Consider the following 22302-nt stretch of genomic DNA (forward strand, 5'->3'; position numbering starts at 1 on the left):
ACAGCTTTCCTAAGACAATAAAAGAAAAAAAAATGTGTCTTTTACTGAACCATTTAAGCCTAAAATTTTTAGGTTCTCATGGCAACCTAAGTCATCACACTGCACATACTGTATATAAAGCACATATTTAGAGGCTTAACTAGTAAACTCAAAATGTGACATATGTGCAATGTGGGCGACAACATTATTCTGGGTACTTTAACTTTAAAATCTTCCAACTTTCATTTTTCAGCCCCAAAGATGATATAATAGAGTCGACTATGCAGAAGGTGCAAGCTCAAGGAAGAAGAAATACAAAGAACATAAGTAGAAGCAAAGAGATGAAAGACAAGACAATTTAGGCTATCAGAAAAAGTTTCTGAACATGGCTCTCCCCACTGTGAATCAACTTGCAAATGGAGGCTTCAAAAAACAAGATTGCTAGTCAGGACATATATCAAGAAAGCATTTGGCATCCTCTTCAATGTGGGCCCAATCAAAAGAGGACATGATCACAGATAAGATCATTTTACTAAAGGCAGCCTGGAAAGGTTGGCTTTTTCTTTCTTCTTTCTCTAGGAGCTTATGGGAATATGGTTGTTTAGATTTAAGAAGCAGTATCAGAGCCAAAAGGATGGCTGTGGGTCATGAGAGTTGGGAAACAGGGGACCAGATTTTAAGAAAAGGGAAAAATATTAAAAAGGAGATGTCACATCATGTCTCACTAGGGAATCGAATAAAGATGATTCCTCTTTATCATCTACTAAATAACCCATCGAAGGGATACCTCCACCTGTCTGCCTATAGGAACTCCGTTATGATCCACAGATTTCTTTTAAAAGACCTGAAGATTCTGTTCATGAATGCTACCTACCTTAAAACCACATTTCCATGCCACTTGTTAGGGTTGAATTGTTCCTAACTTACAATAAGAAAACAGGTAAACGGTTTAGGGTACACAAATATCTCATCAGGGTAGTTAAAGATGAGCTTATTTTTTCCTAAAGTTCTCACAGGTAAGAACTTCTAGAATGAGACACTAAATTTACATTACTAATAGTTAAAAAATTATACTGCCACACAAAAAGGAATGGTTATAAAAATAAATTATTTCATTACTGTTAAGAGACTAGGCCTCGATAAGCAAGAAAAGTAAAGGAAAACAGCATAGCATTTGGAGTGCAGACTGGTAGGTAGCCTGGTCCTGTCCTACCACTTAATAGCTGGATGCCCCTAAGTGACTCTCTTCACTGAGTTTTCTAACCTAGAGTTTCCTTGTATACAAAACGGTAAGGATGCAACCGTATCTCTCTCCCTCCCCGTTGGTTTATCTGTCTACCCCCAACCCACCCCATCAATATAAAGTCCAACGGATAGTTTATTCATTACACTATAACATGGCATATTTTCTTACCAAGGAAAACTTTGGACAGTGAACTTTTATGCAAAATCCCTGGTCAAATTAAGAGCCAGAACAGAAAAAAATGATAAATACATTTTAGAGTAAATGAGGGGAAAGGACACTGGAAATGAAGCTACTAGGATTAGAGATTTCTTTCAGAGTCCGAGCACACCTGCTAATTACTAAAATATTTGATTACCTTAATTATCTTGGCTGTACACCAAGAAGTGCTGGTGGTCATGAAATTCCAGAATATTAAAAACTCAGCCACATTTTCATTATAGCATTCTCTACTGTGTTGAAGTCAAGAGAGCAAAAGGCTGCCAAGAGCATTTTCACTTTAATTTTCTGGTAAGACAAAAAGAAAAATTAATATTGGAGCCAAATTCTCCATTTCTAGGTATGGTAAATTCTTATGGCAAATTCCAGGAAAAACATCTGTGGTTTTCAGAAACTGAAAACATTTCTGTATCTCTTACTAGAAAATAAATATTTGTGCTTTGCTTAGAAAGCATTAAAAAAAACTCAAGCTAATAAGCAGTTCTGAAAGAGAAAAAGTAAAATAAAAGCTGAAGCACTTACTAACAAGGGCATTAAATGACTGGCATGCTGAGCAACATAACATACAAAAATTGAACCTAAAAATCCCTTTTTTGGTGTATGTGATTAATAACTGCCAAAATAATGTTGGTTTTGAACCTCAAACTCACTTCTATGTAAATGAAGCTACTCTTAAACAATGGCAAAAGTATTCATAAATGCACCACAAATAAAAGTACAAAACAATTTGCCAGGTTGGCTTTTAATTTTGCTTTTAAAATACTTTGAAGACTCTCTTGATCCTCTTTAGCTCACAGTCATCCCATCTTGTTAAGCACATTATAGAGTACTTTAAGCTGAACATAGCATTTATCATCGCTTCCACCCACCTGTTAAAGAACTAGCTTACTCCAAATATGGTGTTATCTTTTCGAAGTTCTAGGCTGGGTATGACATAATTCTTTTAAAGAATTATCTGCCTTGTCATGACTGACAAGCATGACTTAAATGGAGATAAACAGGTTAATGAAAAACATTTGGGTCTGACTTTCAATTGCCGTTTTAAAAGGAGAGAAAAGGTGTGTAGCTCTAAAATAGAAAATCCATGTAAAACTATCTTCTCCTTGAAGAGACAGTGGGGTTTTGCTAACTAGACAGATAACTCCTACCTGAGGGTAGAGGAAAAGTCTGCCTGTCCAGATGGTGTAAAAGAGATTCCTTCCCTGGATAGAAAGTTTCCCTGCATGACCTCTAAGGTCCTTTCCTAATCTTAGAAACTGAGACTTTATTTATGAAAAGTAGAGGCATGGTAAACGCAACGCATGGATGGAGACAAGAGAACAGTATGCTGGAAAATTAAAAGCCTGGGCTGGAATTCTGCTACTGCTTCTATGTGAACCTAACTAAGGCATTTCGCTTCCCGCATTTGCAAAACGAGAGGACTAGAGAAGAAAAATCTCTGAAGATTCTAACATTCTGAGCCTATGGCTTCCTTCTATGCTTGCCTCAGCCACCCACCAGCTTCCCACTGCTGCACCTTACCATAATTAGGCAGCTTTTTAAAGCATCTAATTAATGGAACACGAAAATTAAAACCTTTAACTTTCTATTTCTAGCTTGTTGCAAATGTGCAACAGCATTTTATCAAGGACTAGTAAATGCCACACAGTTCTTGAACCCCAGGGACAGTTACACAGTGACAAGTTGTAAGCAAGGAGTTTGTTACCATGGGGACCCACTAGGATTCCTGGGGATGGATCCAGCAGGCCTTTTTTTTTTTTTGCGGGGGGGGGGGGGGCGGGTCAAAGCATTTTATGATCTTCTCAATCTGGCAATTCAGAAAACCTGATCTGATTTTTCTTCAGGAAGCTGCCTTTAAGAAATATTACCGTCTATGGCCATGCCACCCTGAACAAGCCCAATCCCGTCTGATCTCGGAAGCTAAGCAGGGTCGGGCCTGGTCAGTACTTGGATGGGAGACCACCAAGGAAGACCAGGTGCTGTAGGCATAAAAAATAAGGGACTGTAAGCTGACAAGGTCCTTGAACCTGTGAGGTCAACCAAGGGTTTGCCTTGCCTTAAAAAAAAAAGAAAGACTATCAGGTAGTATACAGTTCTGAAGAAATACTAAACTTTTAGTGACTCTCTCTCTTGCCAAAGAATTAAATACATTTAAATCTTACTCTTTCCCCTCCCTATTCATAAAAACAATTATATACAAATTCGAGTTTCAGTGACCTATGTATGATGCTGTTTCTTTCCATATCGCCATATTGCATGAATTATTTAGTATTTTTCTTATCAAGACTTCACAGAGTTCTTCAAAGCAAGTTCTACTCAAGAAATTCCAGCTACCCTACATATATTAGAAATATCAAACACATAATATTATAATAAAACTGATTATGAAATAAATGAAACCGATTAAGGAGAACAGAAGTTTAAGTTTAAATTCCAAGTCGACTCCAAAGCTGCTGTGCGTGGACAAAGAAGATGTAATTCAGGGAGATGAGCTGCCACTCCCCACTAAATGTGGGCTGACACTCAGCTCCCTCGGACACGTTTTGTTAGAAGATACCTTAAGAAAACAGATTATTTACAAGTCTGATCTGTGGATCTGGTTTGTTAAGAAAAATGGAGCAGTCAGAATTCAAAAGAAAACATTTTTCTAAGTTGTACACTTCTTGGAACAGAGTGAAGTCTTTCTCAAGGTCTTACTTAGCCCAGGGTAAAGTTACACCAGATAAATGAACATTAATAAACAAAAACAGCACTTGATTTCATAGTAATAATCTAGAACTTCAACTATCCTAGGCCTGGTCCACAATAACTTTAAAGCTAGAAAGTATCTGGACCAACGCTCAAGCAGTGTCCTAGAGCTCATAAAAGTCTTTCTTTGATCTCAAACTAATAATTATTGAAGCACCTAAATATAAATGCCACTAAGATAAAATTTGTTGAAAACCAATTTATAATCTTATTACAAAACAGAACTTCATAAGCCTAAAAACTTTTATCTAAGGAGATAAGGTATACAATCAGCTAAAGGTAAGCAGTAGGCATTAAGATATTCCATAGAAATAGTGTATCTGGTTTTGATATACTTATTCACCTAAGCTTTCCTGTAGCGAATCCAAAAGGATTATTTTTAAATAGCTTCCCACTCCTATTGCCACAATCTATAACCAAAATTAGTTCAGTAAAGAAGTTTAAAAGCTTTTTTAAATGTACTTGTAAATATATCCAGAAACTATCAAATAGAAACACATATGATAAAAAGAATACATACATTAATAAACATGGTGCCTATCCATGATTTCCCTTAAACTTAAAAGAGCAAGTACGAAGTTCAAGTCTCAGAGGGCAATTTTGCCACATCAGTTTAATATCAGAGAGTCTAAAGACAAAAAGGAGAGACTGAGGCCACAGGACATGAAAGGAGGCAAACTCCTGGATGATTTATTCTTTTTTTACTACTGGTTTACAATTTCCTTGATTTTATTTTTAAATGCATGTCTTGGCCCAGAAAAGCAAGACAGCATAGATTGCCAGCAGTATCAGATTCTCCTTCCCTTATTCTCTGGAGCTATAGAAAACAGAGCCAGAATCAGGGTTGTCTAGGAGTCTTCTGATTTCATCCAAGCAATATACAATAAGAGGTTTCAAGATCACAGAGCTACACAAAGGCTTTTTTATAGTACAAATCTTAGCCAACTTAATGTCTTTCAAAGGGGAAAAAAAGCTGCTTACTTTTTTTTCCAGAAAATTCCTTGGAACTTTAAAGTACTTTATCTTCAAAAGGCAATGATTTGAATAAGCAAGAAATTTACAGAATTTAAATTTAAATGTCTTCCTCCTATTCCTAGTCCTTAGTACTGAACTGTCTCAAAACATAAAATTAAAGTGCCATTAGAAGGATATGGGCTATTCAACAAATATTTATTGAGTACTATTTTGTGCAAGGCCCCAATATAAGTAAGCACTACAGAATATAAAACTTCCGTGTATGACATTCAGTTCATAACTATACATACACTGCATAAAGACATAACATTGTTTAGGTGCAGTCACAACGTGGCCTCCAATGTCAAATAATGTCTTCCAGCTTTTTCTATCCTGCAAATCTATTCCTTCCTGGTTGTATACAAATCCATATTTCAAAACTGGCTCTTGTCTCTTTTTAATTCCTGCTCCTTAATATTACAGGGAAGTTTTACATTACTCGAATAAAGTCTTTCGACTTAACAAGAACCAACTAATCGCAGGAAGAAAAAAAATCAAATTAGAAGCATTAAACTGTTTTTCTCAGAGCTTCCTCTCCCCTCATTAACATTTCTCAAAGAGAAAAACTCCACTGTGATGCTCCTATTACAGATCATTCATGAAGTTACTAACAGCAGAGACCAGACTCCATCAGCTGGGCACACAGCCACTCACCATTACCCTTTGTTTAAAGTCTCAACTGCCGTTCAACCCACATTATTGTGTTCCACTCAAGTCCATCAATGTTTTTTTTTTTTCCAAAGAGGAAACCACCAGGAAACTAAAACAAATGTGGTACTTAACTAGAAAAGAAAAAAGGACCTAATCTATATGCCTCACAAAAAATTCTTTAAAAGCGATGGCTCACTTTAAGTTTCCTATCTGAAACAGCAGTATTATCTGCCTTATATAAGAACTAGTTATAAACAAATAATCATTAAAACTTGTAAAAAATAAAACTTCTTTCTTGATCCAGCAATGCATCAGAGAGAAGCACTCTATAAACCCAAAAAGCAACAACACAGGTACCTGTCTACACTACAAACTGAGGAGCCAAGACCCCAAGCAGCCTAAGCCTGGGGATGAGGAGGCTGTTGGGAAGAAAGGGGCAATAATCTTGCAAAGAGACACGATCCTATGCCTAACTATTCTAAAATTCAAATGAATTGAAGAAATGTTAGGCAAGCTCTACACTAAAGTGTCTTATTCAAAGCTCTATTTGGTTGTAACTAAGAGGAAACCTCCTTCGAACTAAAGCAAAATTAACTGAAAGGTTACCAGAGTATCTCAAGAAATCCAAAGGCAGAAAATACGACAGGGCCACATGCTGAAAGCCTTTACACACATTCTATTCTGCATGTGGACAGCTGACTCTCTCTTCAAAGCTGCATTTCTCGTTTATACATCTTTATAGATGAATCTACTTAATTCTCCCTCCCTGGAGACAGGTCTTCACTGCTTCCACATGTATGAACCTGAATGTGGCCATGCCCCAGCATGTGAGTTTATATGTCCCAAATTCTCTGAATGCAGGTGATCTATCTGTTCCCTAAAGACCTGAATCTCAATTCCAATCTCCGATTCCTAGGAGAAATGGATTTGTCCAGCCTGAGTCAAGAGTCCACCCCTGGTTCAATAAGCTGTTAAAAGAAGGGCTAGGTCACAGCATATAATTAGGGTATACTAATTATACCTATATCTTTTGAGGAGTCAGACTGTGTGCCTGACTCCTCAAAAGATGTATAATACGTTCAGTAATAAAGCAACCTCCATCCTCAAAAAGCTTAATATCTTGCTGAAATGAAAAAAAAAATGTATCATTAACAAAATACTAAATAATATCTTATGATACAGTATTGGAGAAGAAAAGCTTTGTGAGAAAAGTCTAGCTGCTCACTAAAAGACAAACAGAAATTGAACCATAAGCAGGGAAGTGCTGAATAACACAAAATGCAATGCTTGTTCTTCTTGCTCTAGCCATCTAAAGAAATATCAATCTAAGGAATCGTTTTTTAGCGCATAAATAGCCTCTAGTGAAATATCCCTGTTGAACAACAACAAAGCTTAAAACGACTATATGTCCATAAAGGAGTACTGCTTTAATGTGCAAATAATAACCAGCTAGCTGATGAATGTCACCACCACCCTGACTTCTTTTCACCCCCTGGACCTCCTAACACTCTTGCTCAGACAGCATTCTGAATCAAGCAGGCAGCCAATAATACAACGCAGGCGTTTCTCACTGGTTCTATCCCACCCAACCTAGCATGGTAAATTGGCAGCATCACATAGACAATTCAGACAAGAAGGAAATACTGGCCAAGATATGTGATGGTAGTGTGGGGGAGGGGATCAAGCAGAAAAGAGGACCATTTCCCACACACAAAGCTAAAAACACAAAAAGAATATGTCAAGTTTTTGCCAGTTTCAAAAAACTTAACAGATGTCCAAATAACACTGGGTTAAAGAAGTCTACTCAGAGTAGACTATTAGTTGCCCCCACGTTATCACCAGAATGTCAGAGTCCCAAAAGTCACTGCAAGAGCTTGCTTCAATCTCACAGGAAACAAAAAGATAAAAGAACAATGAGAAAGTGGTGACAGTTTCTAATTTAGGGATTCTTTTGCTGGAGAGCAGCAATGTTATGTAAATGGAAACTGACCTTCCTAAATTAAAACACTATAAAATTAAACAGCTCTGGAACCAAAAACCTTCATTTTGTAGAATCCCCAAACTAAAGATATCTCCCATCTCAAAAATAAAGTTTCAATGTTGGTTCAATATGGGGATGGTGATATTCAATTCTATTTTGTCAAAGCTGAACATCGCTGTAAAAAGAGCTGGTAGTCCGTAGAGGTCGGAAAGTTAGCCAACAGTTCTTCCTAAAGCCACACTCTGCACCTATGTATGAACACATCCCAAAAGTGACACATTAAAAACGATTAGGTGAGATCTCTCAGATCTCACTGCAGCTTCTAAACTAACTCACCCTTCCTCTTTATATTTGCTGCCATATTTTCTAAGTAGAAGAAAGAAAAATCAAAGTGTTACAATCCAAAAGCTGTTCTGAAAATTAGTCCATTTCCTGTAAAGTGGGGGAAAAGGTCAGCTGTCACATCAGAATTTCACAAAGCTCTCTCTGAGTTAAAATGCTTTAAATTATTTAAGATGCTGATATATCTTATATTCAGTCTCCTCCCCTTTCTCAACCCTTGAGAAAAGTCTAATTTTAATGTAACTTTTCATATTTGTGAAATTCATGTACCCTGTATAAAAATTTTAAAATGCTAAGTATGAAGAAAAAAAAAAATCACCCATGTCCCAATGCCCAGAGAAATTGTTGGTATTTATCCTTCTAGCCTGTGAAATAAAAATTTTAGGAGAATTAAAGATTTCCTTAGCAGAAAGAATATGTTAAATCAATATGGACTTTATGATGGATATAAAAGCATTCTTGGGAAATTTTACAGGTCTGGAACTCAAAGAAGTCGAAAATAAACAAATATATGCTCACGGCCTCCACATCATAGCAGAGGTTAAAAAATAACTATAGAACAATCTTTCTGATTAATTCTGTAAGGAAACCCCTACTTTAAGGAGATTCTAATAGCCAATTTCATGACAAGGATAAAGTTAAAATCATGATCTCATCAAGAAAACTCGTTAGCAAGTTACAAAGCTTGGATAAGAATTCTTGATACAACATAGTTTACAAGGCAAACAGCTAAAACTGATTAACTCTTTCATCTACAATACAACTCTAAATATTAGAGCCCTCCCTCCCTAAAACTAGTTACCTACTTAGGAAGAGACTCAGGTGTCGTTATTACAAATCCAATAATATACTCATCTGTATTTTTCAGTTTTCTATCAACAGACTCTCACATGAAGTAGACAGTGAAGATGAATCTAGGAAACCACATTACCCAAGGATTCCACAGGGAACAATGAGCTAAAAGGTTCTATGGAGAAGAATGCCTTGTGTAGCAAATCATTTCAGATGCAGGAATTGGACATTAGGAAACAATCTTATCCCTTAAGCCACAAGAGACAAAGAAAAATGCAAAACAAAATATACCCAAAAGGAGAAACAAAAGGAACACTGACTTAGTAGCTACTGCCTATTCGTGGCACCAGGAGGCATTTTTACTGTGTTGTTTCATTTGGCTGAACTGCATTATGACCCATGTGGTAAGCTGTATGCCCATTTCTACAGATGAAAAAAGGAAATAGCATTATCAACACTGTACCAGGCACACTGTTTGGTGCCTGGCCTAAGTTATCTCAATTAAATCTCACATTACCATTCCAGGTTGGTATCTCTATTTTAAAGATGGGAAAATAAGCCCAGAAATGTTAAGGTCACATAGTGATGGCACCAATTTTTAAGCTCACTGGCTGGAGCTGTCACACCTATCCCTCCCAGTCTACGCTTATAATTCCCCGTTCAAGTCTCATCATTCTTTCAAACCACAGGTTTTCATTTTAAGAACTCGAAAATCAAAGAATCGACTCTCAATAATGGGATAGATTACTTCTCTAGTTTTCTTTCAAAAATGTCTTACTTCTATTTTACTTGCCTTCTGACTATTTTAGTGTTCCACAGCACCTCTAGAAGGAGTGTGCAGGTAAATATAAGATTATATTACTACCAATCAACTCTGGAATTTGTTAGATGCTCCAAATCGAAAAGCTACATAAAGTTAATTCTTGGTTCAAATTATATTTCTGAAATACTTGAACTTCCATGACACATTCTATTTCTAACTATTATTAAAAATTATCAAGAATTAAAAATAGTTTTGAACAAAAGAACAGTTCATGTTGTTTGGGGGAAAAGTATGTCTTCCTTAACCCTAAAATAACATCTTATGTGTTAAGTACTGTGAGGGCTCTAATACCTCGTGTGACAATATGGTTGAGAATAAAACTTCCAGTTCATCCCATTTCCCAAGGATTAATATGAAACCTCCTTTCTTACTAGAGAGGAGAAAAATGTAGTGGGAAGCAAGGTCCAAAAAGCAAAGAGGAAAAGTAGACAATCAAGCAGATCAAAATCAGTCATGAATCTCCAAGTAAAGAGAAGCTCATCTTAATAAGAAAGCCTTTCATACATGAGAATACTCTGAATAAGCTTTGTTCCTACTGAAACAGAGAAACCTGTGACTACCTTCAACATATTCTTACCCTAAAAGTATTAGTTATTTAATCAAACTAGGCCATTAAATATCAGGTCTTTAAACTTATTTGTACACAATACGGAATATCTAGAGATCAGTCTACCCTCTGATCAAAAAAAAAAACAAAAACTAAAAACAAAAAAACCTCATATATTATCATTATAAAGCAATGGCAGAAACTTGCCTATTCTTTTTAATTGAATTAAATTTACTGGGGTGACAATGGTTAACACATTTCCAATGTACAATTCTATAATACATAATCTGTATACTGCATTGTGTGCTCACCACCCGAAGTCCTTTCATCATATATCTGGCCCCCTTTACCCTCTTCAACCACCCCCACCCCTCTTCCTCTCTGGTAACCACCATTCTGTTTGTGTCTATGAGTTTGTTTGCTTTGTTCATCTGCTGCTTTCTTAAACTTGTCCATTCTTGTTCTCTTCATGTAACATTTTTTTTCTGTACACAATCCATATTCTGAATATGCTGTACATTCAAAGACTGGAAATTATTAGATTAGAAATTATAAATGATGCTATTGTGATTTGGTTTATTGTTATATACTTTTACGCACACTGATATGTTTAAATTTTTAAGATATTTGAGCATGTTAGTGGCCATCCCTATGTATGGCAATCCGCACAAAAAGCATGAATTCTAATCAATGCAATAGTTTTTACAGAGCTCCAAGAGAAGGAGAGATATCAAGAGACATCCCTGAGCTCAAGAAGCACAGGAATTCAGCCACAAAAAGGAATGAAATCCCATGCTACGAAGTGGATGAACCTTAAAAACTTTGTGCTAAGTGAAATAAGACACAAAAGGACAAATATTGTATGATTCCAAGAATAGGCATATTCATTCAGACAGAAAGTAGACTAGAGGTTACTAGGAGCTGGGAGAAAGGAGAGTTATTGCTCAATGGTTACAGAGTTTCTGCTTGCGGTGACGAAAACATTTTGGAAAAAGTGGTGGTGATTGCACAACACTGAATGCACTCAATGCCACTGAACTGTACTCTTAAAAATGGTTAAAATGACTTAAACCTAAAAATCTAAAATTAAAAAACTCCCAGAAGAAAACGTAGGGAAAAAGCTTCATAGTTTTGGACTGGGCAATGATTTCTTGGATGTAAAAGTACAAACAAATGGGACTACACCAAACTTAAAAACTACGTTTTTAAAGGACATAATCAACAAAGTGAAAAGGCAACTACCATATGAGAGAAAGTATTTGCAAATCATATATCTGATAAGGAGTTAACATTCACAATATATTAAAAACTACAACTCGGAAAAAAAACAAATGTGATGAAAAAACGGTTAAAACTTGAATAGAGATTTTTACAATGATGATATTGGCCAACAAGCAGATGAAAAGATGTTCAACATTATTAATCAGAGAAATGTAAATCAAAACCACAGTCTCTCTCTCTCTCTCTCTCTCTTTCTCTCTCTCTCTCACACACACACACACACACACACATCACTCACACCCATTAGAATGGCTACAATTTTTAATTAAAAAAATAGAAAATAACAAATATTGGTGAGAATGTGGAAACACTTAAGCCCTTGTGTTGTTAGTGGGCTTGTAAAATGGTGTAACCACTATGGAAAACAGTATGACGGTTCCTCAAAAAATTAAAAATAGTACCATAAGATCCAGTAATCCCGTTTCTAGGTGTCTATCCAAAAGAACTGAAAGCAGGGTCTCAAAAAGATATTTACCTACTCACATTCACAGTGGCACTAATCAAAATGGCCAAAAAAGTGAAATAACTCAGGTCCATCGGTGGATGGATTAAACAAATTGTAGTACATACACACAAGATTATTATTTAGCCATTTAAAAGGAAATCCTGTTACATGCTACAAAGTGGATGAATCTTATACATTACACTAAGTGAAACAGCCAGTCACGAAAAGACAAATATTATCATGACTCCACTTACATGGTCAAATTCACAGAAACACAAAATAGAATGGTGATTATCAAAGGCTGGGGGGAGGTGAAAAAGGGAGCTGTTTAATAGGTATAAACTTTCAGATTTGCAAGATGAAAATTCTGTAGCTCTGTTTCCCAACAATGTTAATATACTTTATGCTACAGAACCATATATTCAAAAATAGTTAAGATGATAATTTTTTTGTATTTTACTACATAAAATGCGCAAATATAAAAAATGGTAAAGTGGCAAATTTTATTATATTTCATCGTGATTTTTAAAAATTAATAATGTAATATACCAAAAACCATTGAATTGCATATTATGTGAATTATATCTCAAAAAAAGCTGGTTTTTTTGCTTTTGTTTGTTTGTTTTAAAAGACGGGGGCGGGGGGAAGGACACAGAAATTTGTTGAGCAGAAAGGAGCCTAACGCTCCTACTTTCTCCAACTTCACCCTGGCCTCCAGGTGACAGCTCTTCTCTTTCCTCTCCAAGGCACATTACCACCTTTTAAACTCCCACTTCCTTATTAAGTCCAGCATCGTGATAAAATTAAGTTAAAGAAGCTGCAGTGGCAGTCACAGGAAAGGGCACGGAATTCAGGACTCATACTCTACATTCAGCAGCAGAGCCCAAATCTTTATTAAAAAAAAAAAATATTAACACAGTAGATATACAATAAATGTTAGGTCTCTGCCCCTCCTCTCTTCCTCTTCCAGCCAGCATATGTTTAAAAGAGCAACTTCACTGCTCCTGCGCTGGGATATTCACTGGCCTTACCTCACATATGCTAGAGCTGTTAAATACAAAGCATCATTTATAACATGGTTGTTAAACCATGCCTATTGCCTATTATTAAATCTAAAAAACACATCATAAAACTGTTACAAGGATAAGCCCCTTTTGGTAAAATAATAAACATTTCTATAGCACATAAAAAGGATAAGATAAAGACCAAATATTAATAATCACCTTTAAGTGGTGAGACTAAGGGTGAGTTTCTTCCTTTTTGGCTTATCCATTTTTTTATAATGAATCTGTAACCTCTTTAGTAAGAAATATAGAAATCTTCCTAAAAATCATCAGGCTCAAAATTTCCTTGTCTGCCTCTTACACTACAGGCACTTTCACATGCTACAGCACCGAAGCTGAATTAGCACCACGTGAGGTAGATACTATTTCCTCCATTTTGCAGATGAGCATAAACTGAGGCTCAGAACAGTGATTTGGTCAAAGTTATATAGCTAGTAACCGACAGAGCAAGGATTACAACCCAGGCCTTTTAACTTCAAGCTCAGGACCTTTTCTATCCCATCATATCTTAAAGGGCAATCTGCATTACTGCTCATAACACTGTTAAAAAAAAAAAAATCTCTGATGAGACTGTTTTAAGAGCACTTCCTATGTAACCTTGGACCAAAGTCACTTTACTCTCTGGGGGCCTCAGTTTTTTCATCTGAAAAGTGAAGGGGCTGGACAAGGTATTCTACCTCTAACAGCTCCACCTGCTAATGGATTTTAAGACCAGACACTACCTAGGAGATAATATCTAGAGAAGAAAACCCCAAGGGCAAGAATGAATGCTGGAAAGAAGTTGAGGCCTATGTTCTGGGCCAAGTTTCATTCTTAATGGAAACAGGTGGAGGATAGTCAAGAAGGAAAAACCAATGGGGGAACCATAAACTTCCTGGTTAAAGCAACAGCTGAAAGCTCTAGATTCAATCTTGGCTAAATCATGATCAGAAACCACATATTATAAAGTTACAAGAACATTAACATTGGCATGGGAGTGTTGGAGAACTGTAATAGTTTATGCACGCTATAACTCCATCATTTTCCAAGTGGGCTCCTTAATGTTAAAACAGAAAGAGCCCTGGGTGATTCTAAGTGGAGACACCATCTCCAGCAAAAATTTCAGGAGAGGCTGAAACTTGCATAGCGCTCTAGGAGATACCGCACTTGAAAAGAGCCAACCGAACATTTGTGGAAAAGGTGAAAGAATGCAATAAAAGCCTCTCCAATCCACAAAGACAGTGAAAGCTTTTAAAAGGTGAAGTTCCTGTAAAGGATTCTTTGGGTATCTATAACCTCTTACACTGCAGACGTTACAGCAGCCCACGTTATTTAAAACTGTTATACAGCCTTTCTACTCGAAGGTAATAAAAGTACAGCAGTAACTGCTGACGAGAAAAAGATTCCATTTTGCTCAAACAGGCTCCGACCAAATTCTCACCACCTTCTCCTCAAATATGATGAGCCTTAACCAACGAGAAGCTCCTTAAAGCCTAAACAATAGTCTTAGACAATTTAAACAATATCCTGCCCGAAGGGCCACAACCAAAACAGCAGTAACTTTAAATTCAAAGGTAAGTACCTAACAGAAAGCTCTTCACCGTGCTCTCCGCGCTCCCGGGTGCGAGACTCCAGCCCTGCTTCTAGGCCATGACTGGGTGAACACCTGATGTAGGGGGGAGGGCGAGCCAAGGCCCTAGCTGATCTGGGGCGAGAAAGAGGGGCTCTCGAGGCTCCTGAAAAGCGCTGCGCCCCAGAGGCAGGGGGTCACCCACCCCCAGGGGTGAGCACCAAGAACACGTGGGGCAGGGAAGGGGTGTCCTGGGCAGGCAGCCTGGGTCTGGCACGGCGGCCGGAAAAAGAGGACAGGGCTACCCCTGGGTAGGGGACGAAGCCTTCTGGGCCCAAAGGGTGAAGGCAAAGGGCGCGGGGAGAAGGGAGCGAGACCACGAGGAGGGCGGGTCTCCCTGGCCGCAGGGGCACGCGCCGGGCAAGCGCGGCGGGTCCCAGGGAGCAGCGAACCCCGACACGCGGGAGGAGATAGTGAACCTGCCCCCGGGGCGCGGGGAACGAGGAGCGGCCGCGCCCGGAGGGCCCTGTGCCCGGCGGCCTCCCGGACCAGACCCGCCCCGCGGCGCCTCCCTCCTGCCTTCTTTTCCTCCCTCCCACCCGCGGCCCGTTATCCCGCGGCCGCCCCACTCACCAGCGGCTGCACCTGAGCCCGCCGCTGCCTCAGCTGCTGCCTGAGCCTCCGCAGCCGCCGCCGCCGCCTCGCTGCTGAGGCCGAGTCCCGGGGGAGCCTCCGAGTCCCGCCGCCGCTGCCGCTGCCGCTGCCGCCAGAGCAGAACACCCCAAAATGGCGGCACTTCCGGCACCTACCACCGGCGGGGAGGGCCGAGGAGGAGGGGGAGGGCGGCGAAGGAGGAACGTACCACAGCGGTGCCGCCCGCAGCGCGGATCAGAGCGGAGCGCGACGCAGGGGCGGGCCGAGCGCCCGGCGCTGCAGCGCCCCCTCGGGCTGGGGAGTGGAGAAGCAACCCGGCCGGAGCCCCCCGGGCCGTGGGCGGAACCCTCAGCCCTGGGAGCTGCGGGGGTTCATCTCTTTGTCTCCGAGCTCTCCTGGAGGGAAGGATGGAAGACCTTGGTCTGGGAATCTGAAGTTCTCGGCTCTGCACGCCTCGTCCAACAGAAACTCTGAATGACCTGGTGGGCAAGGACCCCTGCTTGGCACTGAATATGCGCATAATAAAATTTTTGTTGAATGAATAAATGAGTTCAATGGAATGATGTTTGGCCCACGTTGAGCACCTGACACACCCTCCTTTCTGCCCTTGCAGAGGAGCAACAGGATCCAGGCCTTCTTCCATTGCTGAGATGTGGAATGTGAATATATTGCAAGCTTTCAGAATTAAGGAAGTGCTTTCTAGGAGGGTTGATCCGCTGTGTGAACGCTCAACCTTGCAAAAATCCCTGCAGCGCCAGGAAGGGTTCTATTAAGAGAGAATCTTTACGGCCCAGCCATAAACTGCTTTTCCTAGAAAAAAAAAATTTCTAAACAACTCAAGTTAGGACGCTAAAGATCTCCTTCAGAGTAACTCAGGAATCTCAGGATCTAGGTAGAATACAACAATTTGTTTTTTAAAAAGGCTAATAACATCATTTATTCAGCGGGTTCTACATCCTGTGGGACAGTGAAATACAGATGAAGAAAGAAGACTTAGTTCTGGGACTTTTTGGCCCCAGCAACATGCAAATAACTCATGGGTTTGCAAATGATTTCTCTGTAACATCATTTGGCTTCCCAAAGCAAATAATTTTCATACCCGCAAATACAGATTATACCCTACCTTACCACAAAAAAAAAAAACCAAACAAGTGGACTCCCAAGCAGAAGCCTCAAGGGTTTTCTCATGTGTTGAAAGCACCTCTTCTCTCCCTAAGAGGAAAAAAACTAACCATAGTTTTTCTGGTAACATAGACCAGAACAGTTAGACTCTAAGTTGTACACTATTGTATGCCCTAATCGTACTGTGTAGTTTATCATTTTATATATTTATTGTGCTGAGATATGATCTTAATAGTTTTATGTGTAATTTACTAAAAACATTCTATATTTATAGACCATTATAGCTTATAAAGTGTCAGATACATTACTGCAATTAATTTTATATTTGTCTCCCAGCTATCATAGATTGTAGAAACCTTTTAAGCAGAGAATCTGTCTCATTCTTTTGTGAACCATAGAATCATCCAGATATCCATATAGTTCACTTCCTCACCTTCTTTGGGTCTTGACTTAACTGTCACCTTCTTAGTAGGGCCTTCTCAGACCACCCTATTTAAATTTATACACATATACAGCCGTGCTTTCAATCTCCCTTTCCTGTTTTGTTTTTATCCAAAGCATTTATCACCATCTTAACATGGTATATTTTGTACTTCATATTTTACTTATTTTATTTGTAGTCTTCCCTACCAGGAAATAAACTCTGTGGGAATAGGGATTTTGTCTGTTTGATATCCTCAGGGCCTAAAATAATGCCTGACCCATAGTAAGTGCTCAATAAATATTGTTTTTTATTTGATTTAAATATATTGTGAAACGATTACCACAGTAAGTTTAGTTAACATCCATTATCTCGTACAGATATGAAAGAAAAAAAGATGATATTTTCTCTAAATGAGAACTCTTGGGATCTTTTCTCTTAACTTTCAAATATCCCATACAGCAATATTAAGTCATCACATTGATACAATTCACCTTTTTGTCCACCTTCGCCGAATTCCTCTCCCGCCCCATCATAAATATTGTTGAATTAATGAATAGGCATAGCTAGGTGCTGGGTATGAAAATAGAGAATGAATTGTTTAGTCTTCAAAAGCTTCTTGGAAGCTGCCCATGAACTAAATGAGAGAGAGATCATGCCTGTCTTGTTATTCTCTTGTCTGACCAGTGTTTTTCACAGTGTCTGGCTCCACAGATGTTTCTCAAAAGGCACCCAAAAACTTTTCTTATTTTATCTGCCTTGATTTAGAGCTCTTGTTGGCAGAGAGGAACTGCCACTTCTTGCAGGGTCACTTTCACATCTAGGTACCTAGGAAGGTCACAGGCCCAAAGCTGGGGTAAGAACAATGACATGAAGAATGCCAATGGGCTCTTATAACTTCAAAGGACTCCACAGCATAGACAAAAATACTAAAGAATCCAAGTACAAAAAAGCCAAATGTGAGATGTAAACAAGTATTAAAAACTTCCTGTTTTGTTTTTGCCTTCCTAATTGATTAAGATTTGTTTTTTAAAACAGCCAATGATAGCAAAGATGCAGAGAAACAAGTCCTCTCCAAGTGCTGGTGGAAATGAAATTCAAATAGTCTGTCTGAACGAATTTGAAATTTTACATGCCTTTCTAGGAACTTATCTTAAAGAAAGAAATAACCATAGATGCAGAGATGTACTGATGTATGTGGTTCATAACATTGTTGAAATGCATAAAATTTAATACAAAAGGAGATTGATAAAGTATATGTTCATAGCATAGAATATGATAATTTCAAATAATGATACAGAAAAATATTAAATTGTGGGAAAATGTTAACATAATACATGCTTAATGAATAAGCAGGTAACAAATTAATAGGTACAATATGATCCCAACTTTGTTAGAGAGTGTGTTTGTTGGGAAAGACAAAACTCACAAAGAATATTGATTAAAGTGATAACAGTGCTCTGCATCCTCACCACCACTTGATATTATCAATCCTTTCAAGTTTAATCATTTTGGTAGGGGTGTAGTGGTATTTGCGGTTTAAATTTCTATTTCCCTAATGGCCAGTGATGTCAAGAAACTTTCCACATATAATGTTTATTGACCGTTTGGATATTCTCTTTTGTGAATTGCCTAATTGAGCTTCACCCCACCCCTTTCTCATTCTCGCTCTCGCTCTCGCTCTCTCACTCTCTTGCTCTCTCCCTATCTCTGATCTGCAGGAGGAGTTCTTTATATATTTTGAGTACAAGTTCCTTGTTGGGCACTCTTTTCCCAGTCTGTGGCTTGTCTTTTACCCTCTTAATGGTTTCTTTTGATAAACAAAAAATTTTAATTTTACTAAGACCTTATTTATTAATCCTTATTTTATGATTGGTTATTTTCATGTTCTATTTTAGAAACCTATGTTTACTCGGATTGGGAACATTGTCTTCTTCATTTTTAACCTTTCACGTTTAGATCTAGAATCCATCTCTAATTTTTGTATATGATGTGAGATAAGGGTCAATTTTCTTTTCTTTTCCTTTCCAGTTGATCCATCATCATTTGAGAAGACCATCTTTTCCCTCCTGAGATTGGCAGTGAAGCCTTTTTTTTTAATTCTCATATATTGTCAATAGGAATGAGAATTGATACAACCATTTTGGAATACTGACTGTATCCACTAAATCCAAACAGCTAAATGATTTGTGCCGTATGATGCAGCAATTCTACTCCCAACAGAAATTACGAACTTATTTCCACCAAATGGTTTTTAGCACTCTTAATAATAGACCAAACTGTAAATGATAAATTATGAAGCATATTTATAATGGACTACATATATAGTGATGAAAAGGAACAAACTGCTACGACATAAAACAACATGGATGAATTCACAGACATAACAGTGAGCACAAGAAGCCGGAAAAAAAAAGAGCGTATATTGTATGAGTCTATTTAATTGAAGTTTGAGAACAGGCAAAAACAATAAGAAAAGTCAGAAAAAAGGTTAACTTGGCCAGGGAGATGGGATTGACTGACTGGAGCGAGCAAAAGAAAGCTTTCTGGAGAACAGAATGTTTTATATCAGTCTGGGTGGTAGTCACATGAGTGTATAGATATGTAAAATTTATCAAGCTATACACTTAGAATTTGTGCACTTTCTATGGCCGAGAAGAATAACAACAATCAAGCCATTAGACAAATGGGTAAAGGAAATGAACATGCAATTCTTAGGAAGAATAGGAATGGCCAGTAAACATAAGATGTTCAATCTCAGCTCACAAATAATTAAAGATATTCAAATTAAAATGTGGATTTATTTTTTACTATGATTGGGGAAAAAATTAAGTAATTAAATTTTATTGATAAAATTGTAAGAAACAGGCACTCTCAATGTATACAGACATAGCCATAGGGGAGGGAAATTTAACAGAAGTCATTAAAATTATAAATATTCACATCTTTTATATAAAATTCTAGAAAATGTTAATTCATCTGTATTGGATCAGTGGTTGTCAGGGATTGGGATATGGAAATAAAGAGGCGTGAGAGGAAAAGGTTACATAGGAGTTGCAGCCGGTACAGAATTTCAGTTTGGAAAGGTGAAAAAAGTTCTGGAGATGGATGATGGTGATGGCTTAACAACATAGTGAATGTACTTATTGCCAATGAACTGTACACTTAAAATGGTTAAAATGGCATATTTTATAACAAGAATATCTTACTACAATATTGTAGTAAGTTGCAACTGACTAATGCATACATATTAGTTAGGTTAAACTACTGTAAAATTAGACTTAAAAGAAATAGCTGAAATAAAATAGAAGTTTCTCTCTCCTCTAACAGACTAGGATACATGCTCCTAGTTTTTGGGAGGATGAAGAAAGGGAGCCTCTACTCAAAGTAATTATTTAGTGACCCAGGACAACATTTAGTAAAAAAAATCATGATACAAAAATTTGATCAACATGGTTACAATGATTTTTTAGAAAACGGTACACATAGACCATAGCGTTATCATATGATCCAACAATTCCACTCTTAGGTAGATATTTAAGAGAAATGAAAACATATGTCCACACAAAAACTTGAATACAAATGTTCACAGCAGCATTATTCAAAATAGACAAAAAGTAGAAACATCCCAAGTGTCTATGAACTGATCAATGGAGAAGCAAAATGTAGTATATTCATACAACGGAATATTATTTGGCAATAAAAAGAAATACAGTACTGATACATGCTACGACATGGATGAATCTTGAAAACTTGCCAAGTAAAAGAAGCCAGACACAAATGACACATATGGTATGATCCCATTTATTTGAAATGTTCAGAAGAGGCAAATCTATAGAAACAGAAAAATAAATTGGTGGCTGCCTAGGGCTAGTGGGTTGCAGGGAAATGGGGAGTGAGTACTAATGGGAATTGGGTTTCTTTGGGGGATGATGAAAATGTTCTAAAATAGACTGTGGTGATGGTCGTACAACTCTGTGACTATACTAAAAACCATTGAACAGAACACCTTAAACGGGTGAATTGTATGGTATCTCAATAAAGCTATTATTAAAAAATTTAATGGTACACATAGAAAACAAAGTTGGAGAAAAAAATAAATAATATATTTGAGGTGTTAGGATTATGGGTGATTAAAGTAAAATTTTACTTTCCAGTTGTTGTGGTATGTATTTTACAAGAATAGAGCTGTTTTAAAAGAGCCAGATGCGTATTTCAGACTATTTAAATGCAAATAAACAACATTACAACTATCCCTCTTACCTCTTTGTGGGTCGTGGGTTTTATATTTAAGCCGATATTTTTCTTAATGATGTAGTATTTTTTAATTTTTTTTTTTAGGCGAGGCAACCCTTGGTTGATCTTACAGATTGCAAGGACCTTGTCAGTTTACAATCTCTTATTTTATTTTATTTTTACTCCTAAAGCATCTGGTCTTCCTAGGTAGTCTCCCATCCGAGTACTAACCAGGCCCGACCCTGCTTAGCTTCGAGATCAGACAGAATGGGGCTGGTTCAGGGTAGGACGGCCGTAGACTCTTAATGATATATTAATGTATTTTCATGATATATTGAAGACATTACATTTCGTCATAGTACATGCATATGCTGTGGTTAGGTCAGGAGGAGGAGGGAGCCATGACTTTAGGCAGATGGCGGTGCGGGCAGTGGGAGGGTCTCCGTCAACCTAGGTTCACTGTTTGCCCAGGATCAGGCCTTCTCCACCAAGGTGGCCCCTCTGCTTAAAAGCTCAAGGCCCCTTTCACCTGCCCCTTCAGGGTTACCCCACCCGCAGAGGCTCGTCCAGGTCTTGTCTTCTCCTCTGGGGGAGGGAGTCACAGCCCCCTCTCGAGGGAGTGGGGGTCACGGGCCGCAGACAGGGGTCACAGTGTCACACGCAGCAGTCACGGGCCTCTAGCCTAGGACGCGCCCCGCCTGGGCCGGGGTCTTGGTTTCCCTCCTCGGAGGCCTTGGTCCCTCCCCCGAGGTCGGCGGCCCCTCCCTCCAGAACCATGCCGCGGGGCCCAGCACCCCCATGCTCTAACAAGGAGTCCCCGAGGGCCCGGCCAGAGGTCCCGAAGCCCGAGGGGCCTGCGCCGATCGCGTCGCAGCCCGCGTTCTCTTCGTCCTCCTTGCCCTCCTCGCGGCCGCCAACCGCGAGCCCAGCCGTGGACGGGTCGCTGCTGCGCCAGGCCGCGTGGGGCGGGATGGCGGCCGGCGGGTTGCTGGAGGCCGGCCTGGCCCGGGTGCTCTTCTACCCAACGCTGCTGTACACGATGTTCCGCGGGAAGGTGCCGGGCCGCGCACACCGCGACTGGTACCACCGGATCGACCACACCGTGTTGTTGGGCGCGCTGCCGCTGCGGAGCATGACGCGCCGGGTGAGCCGGGCCGGGAGGCCGCACCGCGCCGGGCGTGGGCGCCGGGC

At 39.0% G+C, this 22302-nt stretch overlaps 2 protein-coding genes and 1 pseudogene across 4 annotated transcripts in view; 2 read left to right on the forward strand and 1 right to left on the reverse strand.

The window, feature by feature from the left end:
• The window catches only part of CELF1 (CUGBP Elav-like family member 1), a 59418-nt gene extending 43946 nt beyond the window's left edge, over positions 1–15472 (reverse strand). For 2 of the 3 annotated variants that reach the window (XM_011356988.2, XM_011356987.2), the window contains exon 1: positions 15312–15472. The gene's annotated coding sequence lies outside the window, so the exon portion shown is untranslated. The remainder of the gene's footprint in view (positions 1–15311) is intronic. The other variant, XM_011356997.2, reaches the window with a different exon arrangement.
• On the forward strand, positions 3311–3429 carry LOC111737824 (annotated as a pseudogene).
• A 6384-nt stretch (positions 15473–21856) lies between the features above and the next one.
• PTPMT1 (protein tyrosine phosphatase, mitochondrial 1) overlaps positions 21857–22302 on the forward strand; it is a 4833-nt gene continuing 4387 nt past the window's right edge. Inside the window, exon 1 of the mRNA XM_011357034.2 lies at positions 21857–22300. Coding sequence (XP_011355336.1) covers positions 21887–22300 — 414 coding nt within the window. The 5' untranslated portion in view covers positions 21857–21886. The remainder of the gene's footprint in view (positions 22301–22302) is intronic.

This window comes from Pteropus vampyrus, unplaced genomic scaffold (genome assembly GCF_000151845.1).
Source record: "Pteropus vampyrus isolate Shadow unplaced genomic scaffold, Pvam_2.0 Scaffold31, whole genome shotgun sequence".
Taxonomy (NCBI): Eukaryota; Metazoa; Chordata; class Mammalia; order Chiroptera; family Pteropodidae; genus Pteropus; species Pteropus vampyrus.